Here is a 17,651-nt window from a genome sequence, read left to right as displayed (position 1 = left end):
ATAATGAAATTGTTGTAATTGTTGTATTGCATTTTGAGGCACTTCCGCAACTGACGAACGCTCTAAGGGCGAAGGCATTGGAACTGTTAGAAATATCGAGCACGAAGGAAACTCAGCAGAGCAGACTCGCCGAGATACCTCTGGCAACCTCACGTTTTAATCTGTCTTACAATCTGGATAAGAAGAATTGCATCCACATCGCACCGAAATACCTTCTTTTCGTCTGTTCTCTTGTTCTGGCAATATTTGTGGTAGTGCATATAAACAGTGTATTTATTAGAAAAGTATATATTCTAATCGTTGGCGGATTGTCTTACGTCCATTTCGAATTTTGATGTGCTCGTCTATAGCGCTACACCATTCTATTCACATATAATATACCGACATATAACAGAGGGCTCTTCTCACCCTCAGGTCCACACTCATGCACAGATGCATTTAATTTGATATACCTGATTGTTATGGTTCGTTGCACACAAATAAAAAATGTCGCAAGACCCCCAGGTATGGTCGTAACCGGATTTGCAGTGAATGATAATAATGATAATAGCAATAAATAAAGGTATTCTTTCATTATCACTACCCAAACATTTAAAATATATATGTGAAGAGTACTATTATTTTGTTTAATACTGAATGATGCCCATTGCCTTGCAATGTTGTCGGTTTGTCTTAATGGAAAAGGGCGTGGGATTCTCTCTCTCTCTCTTTAATATTTTTATTTATTTGTTATTGAGCGGAGTCTAGAAGGAATAATTTTCGGAAGTTTCTTCGACAGAGGTCTCACGGCAGGCAACGCGCCAAAGACAGGCAGTGTGATCCTCCTAACCTTGCCCGAGGCAACTGTGAGAAAAGGATGCCACGAATGTGGGTAGGGTAAGGTCAGGAGGAGCAGGAGGGAGAGAGAGAGGGAGAGGGAGAGAGAAGGATGCTTTGCGATGAGCAAGAGCGGGGAAGTTGTTTGTCTTTTACGATACAATCAGAAAAGGCCGAGCGTTTATGCTAGCCATTGCGTTTATAAGGATATTTTTTCACTTTTTAAAGATATCGTGAAGTGTTTTTGCACTGGAAATGTGCAGCTAAGCTGAAAAAAAAGAAAAAACACGAGATTATAAGTTCACGGGTGATTAGTGAGTGTCTGGGTAATGGTTGAATGGTTCTCGGCGTAGTTACGTAGCTCCCTCATTCACTTTTTCTCTCTCTTTTTTTTGTACGTCACGGGCGTGACTCTTTTGTCCCTGAAGTCAGTTATTTCAGTTCACGGCTCTAATAAGGTATGCGGAGAGCGGGTTAGCGGTTATGAGAATCTGGCATATAGGAAGAGGAAACAGCCGAGGGAAATATTTTGTTTTGGAGAGAGAGAGAGAGCGCGCTGGGGGTGTGGGAATGTGGGAGGGGTGAAAACGTTCCATCGAAAAAGACGAAACAAGACAGCGTTTGTTTTGAAGGAACAAGAAGGAAACTTTTGGTTATATAAAACAATAGAACAAGTTCCGTTTAGGCTAACAATATAAAAACTGCCTAAAGAAATCGGCGAGCGTTAATATTGTCTATAAGATATAAGAAACAACAAAACTTCGAAAAAACTGAACTGAAAAGTTTGTTTGGCCAGAGTCCATTCTAGATCGATGGCGTTCGTCGACTGTTATGTTTATTATGGCTGGTTGCGTATTAATGCCAATTTTATTAATTGCTTTTGCTGCCATGCATGTGAAATTCCCCACAAATTGTTGGTTACGACGTATTCACAGCAACACTGGGAGTCCAGTGTGGTAACAACTACAGTTTCCTTTCTCAATTTCGATCGCTGAAAGTTTTCCATTTCTTTTTCCCTCCTAGTATGTCGTTAGCCGCTTCTCCTCCGCGGAATCTGTTCGAGAGCCCTGTCGACGACAAACAAACGCATAACAACGTCCTCGTGAGGTCTCTCGGCTTCTACGGAATCTCACAGTGTTAATAATACTGAATAAGCGACATCATTCTAAATTGCACTCACGACACCACTCACCTCGATGCCTTTTTCGGAAAAGATGGCAGCTTTTGTGGCACTGAACTGGCAACACACAACCAAGAACATCGTCGAGAGAATCATTGTCTTCGTCGTCAGCCGCAGCAGCAGAGACCCTCCCATAGAGGAGAACACCTCCTTCCGTGGTTGCACTGAAACACCCGCCAGCATCCTTGACAGCACTGCCGCTGCTCGGCGTCCTCCACTCCTATATATAATCTGACCAGGGCTCGGGGTTGCAACCTTCTACTGCCAGTCCTTTGCGCATGAGTTCCAGCGTTTTAAATAGTAACCAACGTTTATATCCAGTAAGGTTCGGCGCTGATGACCAGGCTCGAAAGGATATTCCATGGCGACTCTAAAGTTGCTTTCCTAAATCGATTCGTGTCGCGAGGGATGGGAATGTAGTTGTTTTATAATGAAATCATTTACAATTGATTATATGCGTTTATGTAGCTTGTGGACCAAGAAAAGTTTATTTGTTTTTTAATGCAGCTAAATTGACGAGTGAAACGGACTCTGTGGCTGTTAAGAGGAGGAAATATGTATAAAGAAGCGTCCATTGACCTTGAGGCGCTGTTTATAGAAATTTAGGTTGATTCGCGGAAACTACACCATTAGAGTTGCTTAAATGGCTGACGTAATTACAAAACAAGTTCGGATGACGTACTTATTCCTGGGTAGAGTTCCTTAAAAAAAAATAATAATAAATAAATAAAAAATTGCACTTTCAATTTTTGGTCCTAGTGTTAGGGAACAGCGAGGACAAAAGAGAAAAATGTTTTTACTGTAACGGAACCAGAACCTGAAAGAAACTCTTAGTGACAAGAGGCTTCGATGTCAAAATGCTGCCGAAATCAGTACAACAATATTTCGGGTGGAGTCTTCTTAAACAGGACACATTTTGGGGGAAAACGCTTCCTTATCATATTCATTGAACTTGACATTTCTTTTTCAGAGTTCGTGCGCCTTCGTTTATGGAAAGAATTCTGGTCCCCCGTACAGAAATGGTTGTTATTATCATTATGATCACTACCGGAAATGAATGGCGGAAGGTAAAACCAGATTATAAGGGCATTCTTTTAGCACTGCTGAAATAATTTGCGTAGCACTTTGCTTTTCATAGAACGGTATCGTATATCTCTACGAAGAGAATCTGACTGAAGAGTCATTTCATTTCCTTGGCTAAGTTGTGCGACCATACTGCGTGACATGACCTTAGTGATCACAATCCAACTGCTTTTCATTAAGCTTTGCTAAACTACAGCTGGTCAACACCGAAGAAGCTTTTCCCAGTGACTCACACACGCTATTCTATTCGCGAATTTTTCCTTGACTCGTGAATTTTATATTGATAACCTGCGTTATAGTTTTCCACAATTCTGGCTTTACTTCATGCAGACCACCAACTATCATCATCACACGCTGAATATCTATCTCATAACGTACTGATTAATGAAAGAGATTCGTTAGTTTCGAAGTCAAAAGCTTCCTCTGAGAGCCATTTTGATGTCCCCTAATCCCTTCCCGGCATGTTCTGATTGATTTCGCCTCTAACACTGAAAATTTAAGAATCGATGGACACGTGATCTTGAAAGTTGATTACGTTAGTCCAAAGAACGAACACTATCACTCACTGATCCAGTGGGATTTGTGTACATAGCATGGCGGAAAAATTTCCTACATATGCTGCAGGTAGAATTGCTGTGTATCATGCGACCGTGAGCTTAATTATGACTTAGGATAAATAAAGTAAACAATGTTTGATAATGCATCAGTTATCAAAGAGAAATGCGAAATTTTGTCGATAAGGTGTTTTAGGACTGACTGTTGAGGAGGAAAAGTTATTTCCAGTATTCGCACTTCGCGCTGTGGCATTTGTTCTGTATATTTTGTTGCCTAAGTTAGGTCAAGTGGGCTGTTTGTATTTATAAAATGTTTAATTTTTATACGTAGCTAATTTCATCCTCTCTTGTTTGGTATATGTTTCATAAAATGAGGCACATTTTATATGACGTATCATGAATTAAAAATGGAAATAGTATTTGATGATTGGAGTCTGATAATCGAAGCATCAAAATATTATTTTATTTGTATATGAAATTATGATCGTATTTCCACAGGATCCAGGTCTGGTAAAAGGAAAGGCTCGATTTGTGCAGTGTGCCTTTGATTAAACACCCCTGGCTTCCTTCACGCACAAATAAAGTATAGATAGCTTTATTTATTCCTCGCGATGTAGGGCATGGAAAGTTTACGCTCAAATGAAATGAGAAGTGTCTTCATTATAGTGACAAACAGGGCTCAGATTCGCTGTTTCGTTCATCACACAGAAACTTTTCTGCTTCAAAAGAATTTTGGAAAAGACTCGTAACGCATTAGACGTACGGAGCTCGCTTACGTGTAACTGATGCCAGGGGGAATTGAGATTTGCCCCGGGCTTATTTCAAGTCAGCACCGCGGGGTAACCGATAGCTGCTCCAAATCTGCGAGGTGCTAAATCATGCACCTAAAAATGACAGCAGTAGGATATTTATGTACTCTTATTTTTCGTGAGCTAAGACTGATTGAACTAGAAACTTACCGCCCTTTCCTAGCCAAGGCTCGAATGACACGAGAGAAAGTTATCGTGCAAGGGAGGGAACTTGCAGCTACTACTTCTCTATTGAGATTTCTCATGACTTTTCTCACTGTCGATCTTCAAGATGGAAGCTCCTTGTTCTAAGTCAAGAAAACTTTAGAGGATGATTTATTTATCTATCCTCAAGAGATTAAGAGATTTCTTAGAATGTCTAAAAGACTTCTTCTGCAAAGTTGTTGTAAATATAATCATAACTGATTTTTTTTAATGTTGTATATCACAACAGTAGTTTTCGTTGCTGGAAGTCCACTGCCTTGACAAAATTCGAGCATTTTCATAGGTAAACAGTGTTAATGAAACCCGATTAATATTGACTTTCTGGAATGAAATGACTGAAGATGCTTTTTAACATTGATTATCAAAGTCCGTGGAAGAACCTCTCTCTCTCTCTCTCTCTCTCTCTCTCTCTCTCTTCTCTCCTCTCTCTCTGTTTTATACATACAAATTCGTGTGCTATATAGATTGAAGGGATCAATAAAATATGCAGGTAAATAAGTGGCTCACGAACAAACCCTTGGAATCTATTACCGTCCCGGGGTCTGCGGAGAGAAGAGACATATGACGGGGCAAATTGATACTTAATGCAACGGGGTACCGTAACACGTCTGGGGAACAATGGGATGAAGCAGGAGAAAGTAATTAAGAAATATCTTGTTAATGACATTCCAATTTAGATTCAGTTGAGAAAGAAGCGACACAGCGAAGGTTACGGGAGAATGTGACGCTCCTCTGGGTGTTGGTGTCACAGCAAATTCAGAATCGGCTTGATGCGTCGCCCCTCCTCCTGTGACTGACTGCCCGTTGCGGTCTCCGGATGCAATGTGGGCGTCGTTTGAGTTCGTGATCTTTGATAGGATGGGCAAAAGCTAATCAGCAAATATTGTTATCATCCGGAGTTGTATCGTGTCTGTAAACAGTTTACCAATGGTCGTATAAACACTTGTGTGTCTGCGTGTGTGTGTGTGTGTGTTTGTGTGTGTGCATGACTATCCTCGGTTGTTGGTCAAGATAACAAGATTTGCTGAGCTAACACGATTTAACAAATATTGTATGAGTCTGCTAATGTAATATCGATTCAATGACTGACTGGCAGCTATTCGTTCAAAACAGTGATTCCCAAACTTTTTTCTGTCATTTCTCCCTGCACCCAGTTCAACCATCCAGATTTCCCCCTTCTTGTGTATGAGGGAAAGAGTAGTTGAAAACACTGTGACTATTTCCTAATTTATTTTCCAAATGTACAAATATACTGATAAATCATATAGTTACAGAGTAAAGTGGATAGAGAGCGGTTAATAACAATCTCTCTCTCTCTCTCTCTCTCTCTCTCTCTCTCTCTCTCTCTCTCTCAGACGTGAGAAAATCCATCTGAGATTTTTTTAGTTAGTAGGTAGTTTAGTTATCCCCCCCCCCCCTCCCCTCGCCCCCGCCTCGTAGCTTCAAATTTCCCCCAGTTTGGGAACCACTGCGTCTAAGGGAAAGGATGTGTATTCTTGGAGTTCGATGGATGACCGCGAGCGTTGCGACAATGATTACCCCCACTGAAATGATTCCCGGAGACCAAAGTTTTATTGCCCAGACATCACACTGTCCCTGAAGAAAGGAAGACGATGCTCCAATTTTCCCTTCTTCAGGGTTCCTTTTCCCCTTTTCCCTTCCGATCTTGTAGCCTGAATTCAAGCCTTTGAAGGTCAGCATTTGTCGCTTTGTGTTTTGTTCATTCTTGCTCTTCTTCCCTAATCATTGACTGTGGAGGCGATGATGCGCCTTTGATTCCTGCTTCTTTTATTTGAATCGCCCTTTTTATGTTCCACATGTTTATTTCGCTCCTTTTTCTTCACCGGCGACATAAATTCTATCTTCATTGCGTCCTTTGAAGGCGATTATCCAAAGGGGGTGGTGGCGCTTTCCTGCATTGTTAAGATTCAGGGCTTGAAATGGTCGCCATTCCTGTGTTCACTCTGAGTTAACATGTGATTAAGAAATACTGAACTTCACTGTCGTAGCTGATCATAGTTTTAAAGTGATCCATATATACTTTACTGGGCTCCGTTAAAGTATGTTGATTCTTCTCACACAATTCTGCTCTTCTTTTTCTCCGTCTCAATCTGTTTGTGTCTTTTTGGGTTGATTTGAATGCCAACTTGAATTATTCTCCGTATCTCAGTCTTCTTTCTCCTCATGATGAGATAATATTACAAATAAACTTCGTACATTAGCTTCAGGAGTTAAAACTTGGGATTGTATTTGTGACTGAACTTCAGACGTATCTTTTTATGGTGCCATTGAGAATGCTGCCTCTCTTCGTTGAAGAGAGAAAGGTTCCAAACTTCTCAGTGTTTAGGTTTGGGAGCCATGTTAAGAGAAGCAGTTATGTGTAGGAGTCGTAAAATAAAATGGGAAATTAACTGCAAATAAAAGCGGAGATAATATCTACGTAATAGTGTAGTTAAACAATCTAATAGTCGTAAGTGATAATTAGTGACGATGATTGTGCTAACAGCTCAGTCTTTCCTATGTCACCATGGCCAGTAGGTACCTACACGGGACTAGCAGGAATTTTGGAGAGTTCATACAATGGTACCAAGATTCTCCTGCCTTGTGGAAAATAAAAAGTGAAGATTATGAGAACAGAAACTTAAAAAGTGATTGTTACTTAATATTGGTTGAAAACTTACGAGAAATAGACCCGGATGCCACTCGATCCTCAGCAACAAAGAAAATCAATTCTTTATACGTTCTAATTATCGAAAGGAACTGAAGAAGGGGATGAATAAGATGAAGTCAGGTTGTATAAGTATTATTACTATTCTCAATAAATCCTATTTGTGTTATCCTTTCCTTATTTAACTTGCCTTAATATACTCCTTCAATAGAGTGATGATAGCACTATAACAGGTTTGTATAATGATGCGACCAAAGCTTTGTGGAGAGATAGAGAGCTGTGGTGAACATAAGCTCCTGAAATGTTTGTCCAGTAGCCAGGAACCAAATAGTAGTACTGGAAAGCCTTTCACTTGGTGAAATACATTCTCTCAGCTTAGTATCCATTTTACCTATGAGAGGCATAGGCTTCAGTAATTCCATAAATGATTCTCTGTCCATGCGTAAGTAATTATTGTAATCTGACGGAGCAGAGACAAGCAATTCCTGTAGAAGGTTTTCATATGTAAAATTCCTCCTTTTTTTGAACAAATCTTTCATCCAGATCTTTCTTTTCACAATTTTCACAAGCTCCAAGAATCAACTCATGATTGTGCAATCTTCACTTGATAATAGTGTGTGGCTAAAACACTGATTGCTCAGTCTCGAAGATTGTACAACCAAGGCTGACAGTGTATAGATGCCTTAAGAGTATAGACAATAATCTTGCGTAGCAGACGGACTTCTCAACCCTGAGCAGCTCACGTTCAGGAATCAAGCGGAGCGTTTGTTTACTTAGCCGCCATTGGAAGAGAAGATTGTTATCACTGTGATCGAAAAGTACACATTACATGTGTATATTAAATTTGACGAAATATTTTGCCCTCGAAAGGTTATAACCTATGTCCTCAAACTCGAATGATATTACAAGGTCAATTATATTGGTTAATGTGAGTTTGCTTAGTTGATATCCTGGGACCTGGGCATTTCTAATTTTATTTTAAAGTTGAACTCATATGGAACCAGTTAAGTTAACACATGTATATACAAAACAGATCATTTCTCATTAGTTTATTTTCATTACAAGAGTCAAAAATAACTTTTAAATTCAACATTATAAGCTCAGGGCAACACATATAAGACAGCGAGGGAGAAAAGATAAAAAACATTCATTTATCTTATGTAATTAGAAAAAAGGAAGTTTTTTGTTGTACTGCAGCGTGAGTTCTTCGGAATGGATGTTGGCACGCATGTTGGCAATAGTCTGGTGATCTGCGAGAATAAGAAGTCATCTTCACATGCACTGCGAACGAAAGCCGACTGTCGGTCGGAAGGCGCGCCTTATATCGGAAGAGCTCGTGATGTATTATCCATGGACATGAGCAAGGAGGAAAGCTATATCTCGCATCCTGTTGAGAAGGGAAATGCTCAGTCACGCCCTTTTCTGAAGTCTGGAGAAATGGCGCAGGTGAGCAGCATCAACATGATTACCTTCAATATCAGCTCACAAGGCAAGTTTTTTTCATCACGAATGATAAGTATAGATGACTTCATTTGGGTAACAATGAAAAATCCTTTCGGGAAATACTCGGGCACAACTGTCGCAGTAAAGAAAACACCTCACCTCTAGACGCAGTCAGGACAGAGTCCGTGTTGTTAATCAAAGGCTGACTGTATTCAATGCTAAGCATATCTTTTCAATTCTCTTATACCTTTTTTCCCCCATATCTGATATCTAGCACAGATTGTCTTTACAGGTTTTTATAAAATAAGACGGGTCTTTCCTAGATAAGGACCCTCGAGGGTTTTAACAGGTATATATCCACCTTGCTGCGTGTTTAGTATGAGCACGTTGGGATGACCGTATAAATATGAGTCCTCGATAACGACCCTCGAACTTTGCAGGAGGTAACTAGCTAGGAAAGATCCAATTAAGCATCATCCTTATGATGATCACAGGACGGTATTTCCCTCGGGAAATCATTCTTCCACTTATTCCTCTTCTTCTTCTGCTTCTTTTTCTTCTTCTTTTTCTTCTTCTTCAGGTTCTTGTTCAGGCGGTTTGTCGAACATCCCTTGAGTGATTACCTCAAGGTCCTTCTGGAAGTTTTCATATTCAACTTCCTGTTGCGAAAAGGAATAAAAAAAAAAGACTGATTAACTCAATGTTTTACGCCTGAAAGCAAAATCTATATACTGTTTCTAAGCTTTGGTTAGAATAATTAACATTATGGTATAATTATCTGATGGGAAGTAAAATTGAGAGAGATGCCCATCTGCAAGATAAATAGCATCATACCAAGCATGGGCCTTTTGGGGAAATGTACCATCAACAGCGGTTCGCAAGACAGATGCATCCTCGATCACTGTGACATATAACATTTGTGCAAGAGTCGTTTCATGAGAGTCAAAAGCGCAAAATGTTTGATCGCTGCGGCTTAGACCAGAGACTCACCATAGCGAGTGAATGAATGTTTGGAAGACACGAGGCGATGTGGGCAGAGACGATGCTGACTGCTGCTTCCTTTGAGACAACGCCCACTTCTTCCGGCATGGAGGAGATCACTTCGCCCCAGGTCTCCTCACCCCCGTAAGTCACTTCTGCCGATCAGAATCGCAGGCACGAGCAGTTCAGAGGTGCCCAGTGAAGTGGTGATGGGTGTGTTTGGAGACTTACTATGAGAACTTTTTTACTGGATGCTCTTTAAACATTGCCTTTGTTAGTAGTCTCAATAAAACTGAAATATTTGCAGCATATCACGCACAAGCGCACTCCTGTTCCTCCCCCGAACACACACACACATGTATATATATATATATATATATATATATATATATTATATATATATATATATATATATATAATATATACGTATATACGTATACATTACAAAAAAGTAGTAATCGCTATTTGTGACCTAGTTTTTGTGAATATAAAGAGTCACGTGTGTATGTGACTGAAATGTTCATAATCATATATATATATATATATATATATATATATATATATATATATATAATATATAGTGTGTGTGTGTGTGCGTATTGTGTATGTGTGTACGTATGTATGTATGTATATGTATATATTTATATATATATATATCTATATATATATATATATATATAATATATATTATATATATATATATAGATATATAATATATATATATATATAATATATATATATATATATATATATATATAAATATACATGTATATGTATATATATGTGTGTGTGTGTGTGTGTGTGTGTGTGTGTGTACGTGTGTATGTATATGTATATATATATATTATATATATATTATATATATATATATATGAATATATATATACATACATACATACATACATATTGTCCAATCAGTTGCTGTATATTTGTATGAATGTTTAACTTCGTCCATCTCAGACAGTCTGCTCCTTTTAATGTAAATCTGACAGCTACATTTCTTTATTGTTTATAATCTAATGCTGAACTGATAGTTTTATACTTGTTTATATATGATTATCCAGCATTGAAACAGAAACTTAACACAGTCACACACACACACACACACAAACACAGTCTATAAGACTAAGAAAAGGTCGTTCCAATTGTCAAATGAATCTGCATTGATATTACAATAGAGAACTCTTACTTTGACTTGAGCGTTAATAGTGCCACTTGAGATGAAAACCATTGTCAGAGTTAAATAGTACTTGTTTATTTGTTCTAATTGCAGGGAAGAGCCAGTCCCAACACGAATTCTCAATATGTTTTGATCGTTGAAGACAAAAAGCAGTTGTAAGGACAAACCTAAAAAGCATCGTAAAGTGTCGTCGCTGAGAGGGTGAGAAAGCGACAAATTGTAGAGGTAGGAAAATGTCGTCGAAATTTCACACAAGTTGATGTGCCCATCAAGGCCTCCTCCCTCTCTGGGTCGCGCCTCGGATTCACATTCCTTCTGTAGTCGCAGTGAAGGATCGAGCGAAGAAGGATTCTCCAGCGACGGCTGCGATTTCATGGATGAGACCTGCGTTCTTGGCGTGAGTGTAGCAGCGGGCTGCAGGGAAGGCCTCGGACGAGACTGCCAGTGCCGGCACACTGTCGACATGGTGTGGACAGCAGCAGCTTTCCAGATGGCTCTCCGCCATTCTGCCCCGAGATCTGAAGAGGTGCTTGGCTTTTATCAGTGAGCAGTAATTATATATATATATATATATATATATATATATATATATATATATATATATATACTATATATATATATATATATATATATATATATATATATATTATGTATATATATTTTCTCATTCCTTTAGGTATAATAAAACCTGCATATCATTGGCTTAGACGCATAAGGAATTATTGTAAAACAACTTCATCAGCTTACTTCAAATAACTTTTTAAGGTTGCTCTAAAACATGACATTAAAAATACAGTAATATTAGGAGCCTTAAAACTGCGATTCTCTGATCCTCGCATACCGCCAGAGATCAGCGAGGTGGCATTTGAGCAAAGGTGATACTTTACAATGATGTCGATAATGGTGGTGATTGACGAGCGCTGAAATGGCGGAGAGTGTGGCCAAGAACGTTGGTGCTGGCTGCAGGTGGACTGGACGAGCTAGCAGAGTCAGTTCACACGGAGATTCGTCTGCTACGCCCACGGTTACCACGAGGCGAAAGTCTTCGTGAACCTGGAAATTCAATGCGATTCGTTTTCGGTCAGAGATTTCGTATCTGAAATTAATGATTTACGGCGGTTTTTTGTCATTCACAGGTTGTTTGAGATCTTGCCGAGTCAGCAAATCTTAGCCTTTACCATATTTCTAACATTGGACCTTGATTTCTAAAGGAGTTTATACTCCATGAAACTTGGATTTGCATAACGCTGAATAATCTCTCTCTCTCTCTCTCTCTCTCTCTCTCTCTCTCTCTCTCTCTCTCTCTCTCTCTCTTATACTAACCTTTACATTAGGAGAAGCTAAGTTTGTCATGGCTTCTAGCAGTGTTGGTAAAATCGCCGGAGATTCAGCTCCCTGCGTAAAATAAATGGTAATAATGTTAATAATGATGCTTTATGATTGCTTTATTATTGACGACTTAACCTACCCACGAACTTTTTGGCAACTTTATTTATCTACAAAACTCCTAGTGGTACATTAACAAATGGGATACGCATTTAATACACACAGACACACACACACACACACACACACACATATATATATATATATATATATACATATATATACATATTATATATACAATATATATATACATATGTATGTATTACCAATGGGACACATCTAAAGCGGAAGCTTCAGGAAGGTAATGCACGTAACTTAAGGGATATGGGAATGATAAATAATGACTCTCGTGTTCTTATTCGTTTAAATTGAGTTTAACAAGCAGCCAAACATTTGTTACACAACTGAGGAACTGACTCTGAGTACAACTGGGTTTCAGAGCGACTTCCACAGAAACTGGTCAGCAAATAAGGTAAGGTGTCTCAAGAGACGAAAGAGTGAAAGTCCTTTCTCATTTATGACGAAAATACGAACATGTTTGGGTGGATAAGGTTATCGTAGATATAGAGAGGCTTTTCCAGAAAGACGGAATGGAGAGGCGTAAAGTACAAGCAGACACTCGCTGTCTTAATTCAACTTGTGATGAGTGTGTGACTGTCTGCTTGTCAGTTCAGACGACCCTCATTTGTGAGGCGTTTGAGGTCCACGTTTTCGACATCATAAGGAAATCTGAAACGCCCGTTTCCGTATTCCCGGAACAAATACTTTCCATATCTGTCTCCATCGTGTTACTGCTCAGCAAGACTTATAATGACCTTTGCTTGAAGAAGTATAGAAAGGTTTGGAAAATGTACATGCATCACCACATGATATATCAAGAGGGTTCTGAAAAAACCTGGGCAAAAAAATTTCTTGAGGCCTCCGGATCTCGTTCTGACATGTACTACAGCGTATTTAAACTTGCTAGATATGAAACCACGAACCTTCGATCAGGACGGTAGGATGATGACTGCAGTTTTGTGAGTCTAAAGGAAAAATTTCGTCTCAGAGGCGTAAAGTTTTTGAGTGCAACGAATGAAAGGGGAAATACGTATGTATGTTAGCCTTTTTTAACGCATTCATTTACATAAACTCTTAGTTAATAATATACAAATTACCTGAACGACAATCCAGCCTCCTTGCTGAATGGCATTGAGTAACACTGTGGCCAAGTGAGCTACGCCCACCTTCTCCAAAGGATTGACCTGTAAACGATGAGAATTCAGAATTACATTATTTTTTTTACTTGACTTTTGACTTTGTCTCAGAAAATAGTTTCATTGTTGTTTTCTTCCTCATTCTGAAAGAATAAGGGACCTTTAGCGAAATTCCTGGACATTGTTAGTAGGATTTCTGCAAAAATGATGGTTTATTTGGAACAAGTTTCATATCTTATTCCTTTTTTATATCATTTTCTTCTTTATTTCAATAAATGAAAAGCGAGATTTGACTGCGCGTTTCTGGAGGTAAGTTCGTCATCATCTCACGAAGCAAAGGTAATGATCCAGCAAAACAGCTGTTGTTCTGCGGAATGAGGCGTCTTACCTTTTGTGCCGTTGTGGGCATGATGACCCTGGTGATCCCTGCCAGACCCCGTGCCTGGGCAGCGGCCAGGACCTCCCCGGCGACATCGCGACCGTAGTCGGACCTCACCAACACAGGGTACTTCCGCTCGTCTGACCCCAGGCTTCATGAACGTTGTCGGTATGAGGGTGAAAAGGATTCATTTTCTGTTCTATTTCATCGTATAATTAAGTGCAACATTTTAAATTATTTCATTGACTGATTCAACCTTTGCGATAAAGTATTTTTTTCATAAGATAGTGTAACACTTCTTTACTGATAATTTGATATTCTTATTTTTACTCGGCGAGCCCATGGTTTATGACCCCATATTTTCTGTAGAATTTATATCATGCATATACATTACCAGTAAAGAGCTACAGTCATAATTATAAACTTTATCTTTATATTTTGTTACAGTTTTTTAAACATGTTCACATCCTAACGGAAAACTTCTGTCTAGAAATAAAAGAACTGTAAAATGGCAACGATCGAAATGCCAATGATTTCTGATGGTTAGCGTGATGGGAAACAGTGAAAAGTCCACAGATGTTCCTGTGCAACTGCAACTGAAGTCCGTCATCTGCAGTTCCTGATGAACCCTTAACTCTTCTCCGATGAACTAACCCTGACTGTCCTCTCTCAGACACCTTCTTCGCCTTCGATTGGAACTGATCAGTCGCTGGTCTGTTGTCCTAAGCCCCGGTCCCACTAGAGCTGACGACCTCTAAAGACTAGTTTGCGACCTCTGGTCCCCACGCAAAGTATGCAGTAGTATGTAAATCTTGGGTCCCCGGCAATCGTTAAAAGGTCGCACGACTCGCCACTGGTAGTCCTCGATAGTCGCTGGTACTCTTTTCAGGTCGTGCGACATTTTTTCGGTCGCTAGTGGTCTTCAAAAGCTTTTAAGTAATCGTGCGAAGGTCTCTAATAATCTTTAACTGGTAGCTGCTGATATTTTCTACATTTGGTCGCAGATACTCTTTTTGAAGATCTTCGCAAGGTGAACCTTGGATCTTCGTACGACTGCTAGCGACCTGTCGCACGATCACCAAAGGCTGCTGACGACCGCCAGTGACCTCCCTACGATTACCCGTATTGTCGAACGATCGCCAGCGACCAGTTAAAGATTAACTGTGACCATGCACGGGTCACTTGACCACACAGCTACATAGTCTTGTTTGTAAACGTGGGAAGGATAATGTGGACGGTGTGTGACTTATATTTTTCCTGGAAAAAGCTTAGTTGCCTTTCTTTTGCTGAGCTCTGAAATCATTTCTTCTCACAGGCTGCGGGTAAAGCGAGGGACAAACATGTGTTTCTGACATATGATCTCGACTTCGGGTTTTCCCCTTCCGGGAAAAATATGAATTAATTCCTTGTTCTGATGTAGGTACAACAAGACTGGGTCTAGTTTTACACGAACATTTGACAGCTGGAAAAAGCACTACAAATGAATGAAACAATGTCTCTAACATATTACATATAAAAACCTTTAATCTTCTTTGGTGAAATTAATGGTTGGATTCATACAATTGTATAAATAATCTCTAGAGCGTTGCATTTTTCGTCAAATAATGAAAGGCAGAGATATTCATGATTCTGTGGAGCAGATCCTCAAAATGTTCTGGAAAAGGTATATGCTTGATATAACTTTTCAAAGGAACTAATCCAGTCTGGAATTAACCGTGTTTCGGCAGCCATGGAATGATAACGATGAAAAAATATGCATCACGTCCGGTTACGTCATATAAAGCAGCGTTCGCAGAAAAATGACGTCATTTCTCCAAGGGACGCTTGGCAAGGAGGGTCGCTTCCTGTTTCTGATTCCATTCTTCTTCTACTGCGAGTTTGTTTGTTTTCTATTACTTGGCGATCCCCGTTATCCTCTCATCTGATTTCTATCTGTTTGATGATGTTCCATATATGACCTATTCATCCTGAGAAAATAGTTCGTTGCAAGTTAGAACACTTGTATAAGGTAGGAATGTATCATAACTGAAGCATCAATCATTCCTTTCTTTTAATTTCGACTTGCTTCTCAGCGTCTGTCTGTATCAAACTCTGCTACTCTTCTTCCCCCCTCGCAGCCTGACAGTAAGGAAAGCTGACGAAGATGCGATCGCACGTTAGTGGAACAACTTCAGGGAAAATCGCCTTAGACCTGAGATACCCTTGGCAGCAAATGATAGAAAATAGAACACTGAAGTGCCGTGCGTCATCACGATCATAAGAAAGGGAATGATAAAAGAACAGGAATATGAATGAGAGTAAAATACAAATCCCTAGATTTAGTGCTTAATATATTTTTCTGTCTCTGCCACTGTCCGATTCACGGTTCTCACCTTTGTAACAGTGTTCCATACTTGGTATTGTTTCAGATATGGGTTATCTGGTCTGTTGGCTCATGTGTGTTTTTCGCAACTTATGTTATACAACCCTGTGCAAAAAATATTATAATTTATGGGATGACCTCTATTGTCTGGTCATTTGTATATTATATTTTTATGTCATTTCTCTTCGCTTATGACCTTGTAATTTGCAACAACTATTCTTAAGAATTCAGTGGAAACAACAACTTTACTATTTGCGAAAATTGTCAGTTTGATGAATTGACAGCTAATAGGTCATACCAAATACGTATACATGGGAATGATTGTTGAATTCTTTTTTTCTTTCAGGAATTGGAGGGAAATGACTGAAGAGCGGACACTGATAGATAAAGTCTCTTTGGAGAAAATCTTTGCTTTCCATAATTCATAGTTTGTTGGAAACACGCGGGACGATTCAGAAGAAGCGTATTCAGCACTACTGAAGTAAGACGGAAGCAATGCAAATCTTTCGTGGCTTCTCCCTAGTTTTCTGTTCGTTAGCCAGACGTTTCATTCCATTTCATTTAGAGTGAATTCACCTTTACTTTTGCTGAAATTCACCACGACTTCAAATCCAACTGCTGCCGAGGTTCTTGGTCGCGTGAAATATCCTTTATGCTTTTTAAGAGTTTTGATCTCGCCTCCCAAGGAAAGTTTCTATGGTTGCTCTGAATATGGTATGATAGATGGGCAGCTTTTCATGTTGACTTTATAATAATTGTGAATTAAGCCTTGTCATAACTATACGTCTTATCGTAAGGATGAATTTGACTACGCAATGACTTTCGAACAAAATTTCTTATGAGGACCAATAAAGTTTAATGGGATTTTCATGTTAAGTTGATTACGGCTGTCAAGTATCTGTGATGTTACTTGTGGATGTGAAGTTGATTGTCCTGTGCTGTCAAGTACACTAAACAGTACTAAAGCTGCTACTTGAAGGAAATCTCTAGTACCATGTAAATCTCAGTGAAACGTCAAGGAAGGTTCTTTATGCGAGTTGGACCGGTCGACGACTAAAAAATGTACTTGCACGTAAAAGTTACTAATGACTGCAGTTGCTAAGATCGGGTGGAAAGTAAAGTGCACTGGAACTGTCTTGATGAAAAGCAAGTAACTTGGATTGAGTTTGCGTATGCTATGATTGCAGAATATCAACATGCACTCGTTCTTGAGGCGCCACGATACCTGTGTCAAATTCCTGAGGTGTTTCATTTCCTTTGCTGTTAACGTACAGAGTAGTCTGCCTGGTAGTTGCATGGTTATTGTTATTCACGTCGAGCTGTGATGTGATCTCTAAATCACACTCTTCCTTGTCCCTGGACAATTTGATTTGTTTACTTCTCAGCTTCTATTTAATTCGTTATTCATTT

At 39.3% G+C, this 17,651-nt stretch overlaps 2 protein-coding genes across 2 annotated transcripts in view; both read right to left on the bottom strand.

The window, feature by feature from the left end:
* Positions 1-2,209, bottom strand: part of LOC135200224 (angiotensin-converting enzyme-like) — a 59,379-nt gene extending 57,170 nt beyond the window's left edge. The window contains exon 1 of the mRNA XM_064228659.1: positions 2,009-2,209. Within this exon, the coding sequence (XP_064084729.1) occupies positions 2,009-2,179 (171 nt within the window). The 5' untranslated portion in view covers positions 2,180-2,209. The remainder of the gene's footprint in view (positions 1-2,008) is intronic.
* A 7,075-nt stretch (positions 2,210-9,284) lies between these two features.
* The window catches only part of LOC135199647 (dynein axonemal heavy chain 6-like), a 159,546-nt gene continuing 151,179 nt past the window's right edge, over positions 9,285-17,651 (bottom strand). The window contains exons 34-40 of the mRNA XM_064227804.1: positions 13,889-14,030; positions 13,462-13,548; positions 12,242-12,313; positions 11,806-11,971; positions 11,086-11,436; positions 9,748-9,893; positions 9,285-9,416 (exon numbers count right to left, since the gene is read on the bottom strand). Coding sequence (XP_064083874.1) covers positions 9,285-9,416; positions 9,748-9,893; positions 11,086-11,436; positions 11,806-11,971; positions 12,242-12,313; positions 13,462-13,548; positions 13,889-14,030 — 1,096 coding nt within the window. The remainder of the gene's footprint in view (positions 9,417-9,747; positions 9,894-11,085; positions 11,437-11,805; positions 11,972-12,241; positions 12,314-13,461; positions 13,549-13,888; positions 14,031-17,651) is intronic.

This window comes from Macrobrachium nipponense, chromosome 26, assembly GCF_015104395.2.
Source record: "Macrobrachium nipponense isolate FS-2020 chromosome 26, ASM1510439v2, whole genome shotgun sequence".
In the NCBI taxonomy this organism is placed as follows: Eukaryota; Metazoa; Arthropoda; class Malacostraca; order Decapoda; family Palaemonidae; genus Macrobrachium; species Macrobrachium nipponense.
This window is presented reverse-complemented; position numbering and strand designations above follow the sequence as displayed.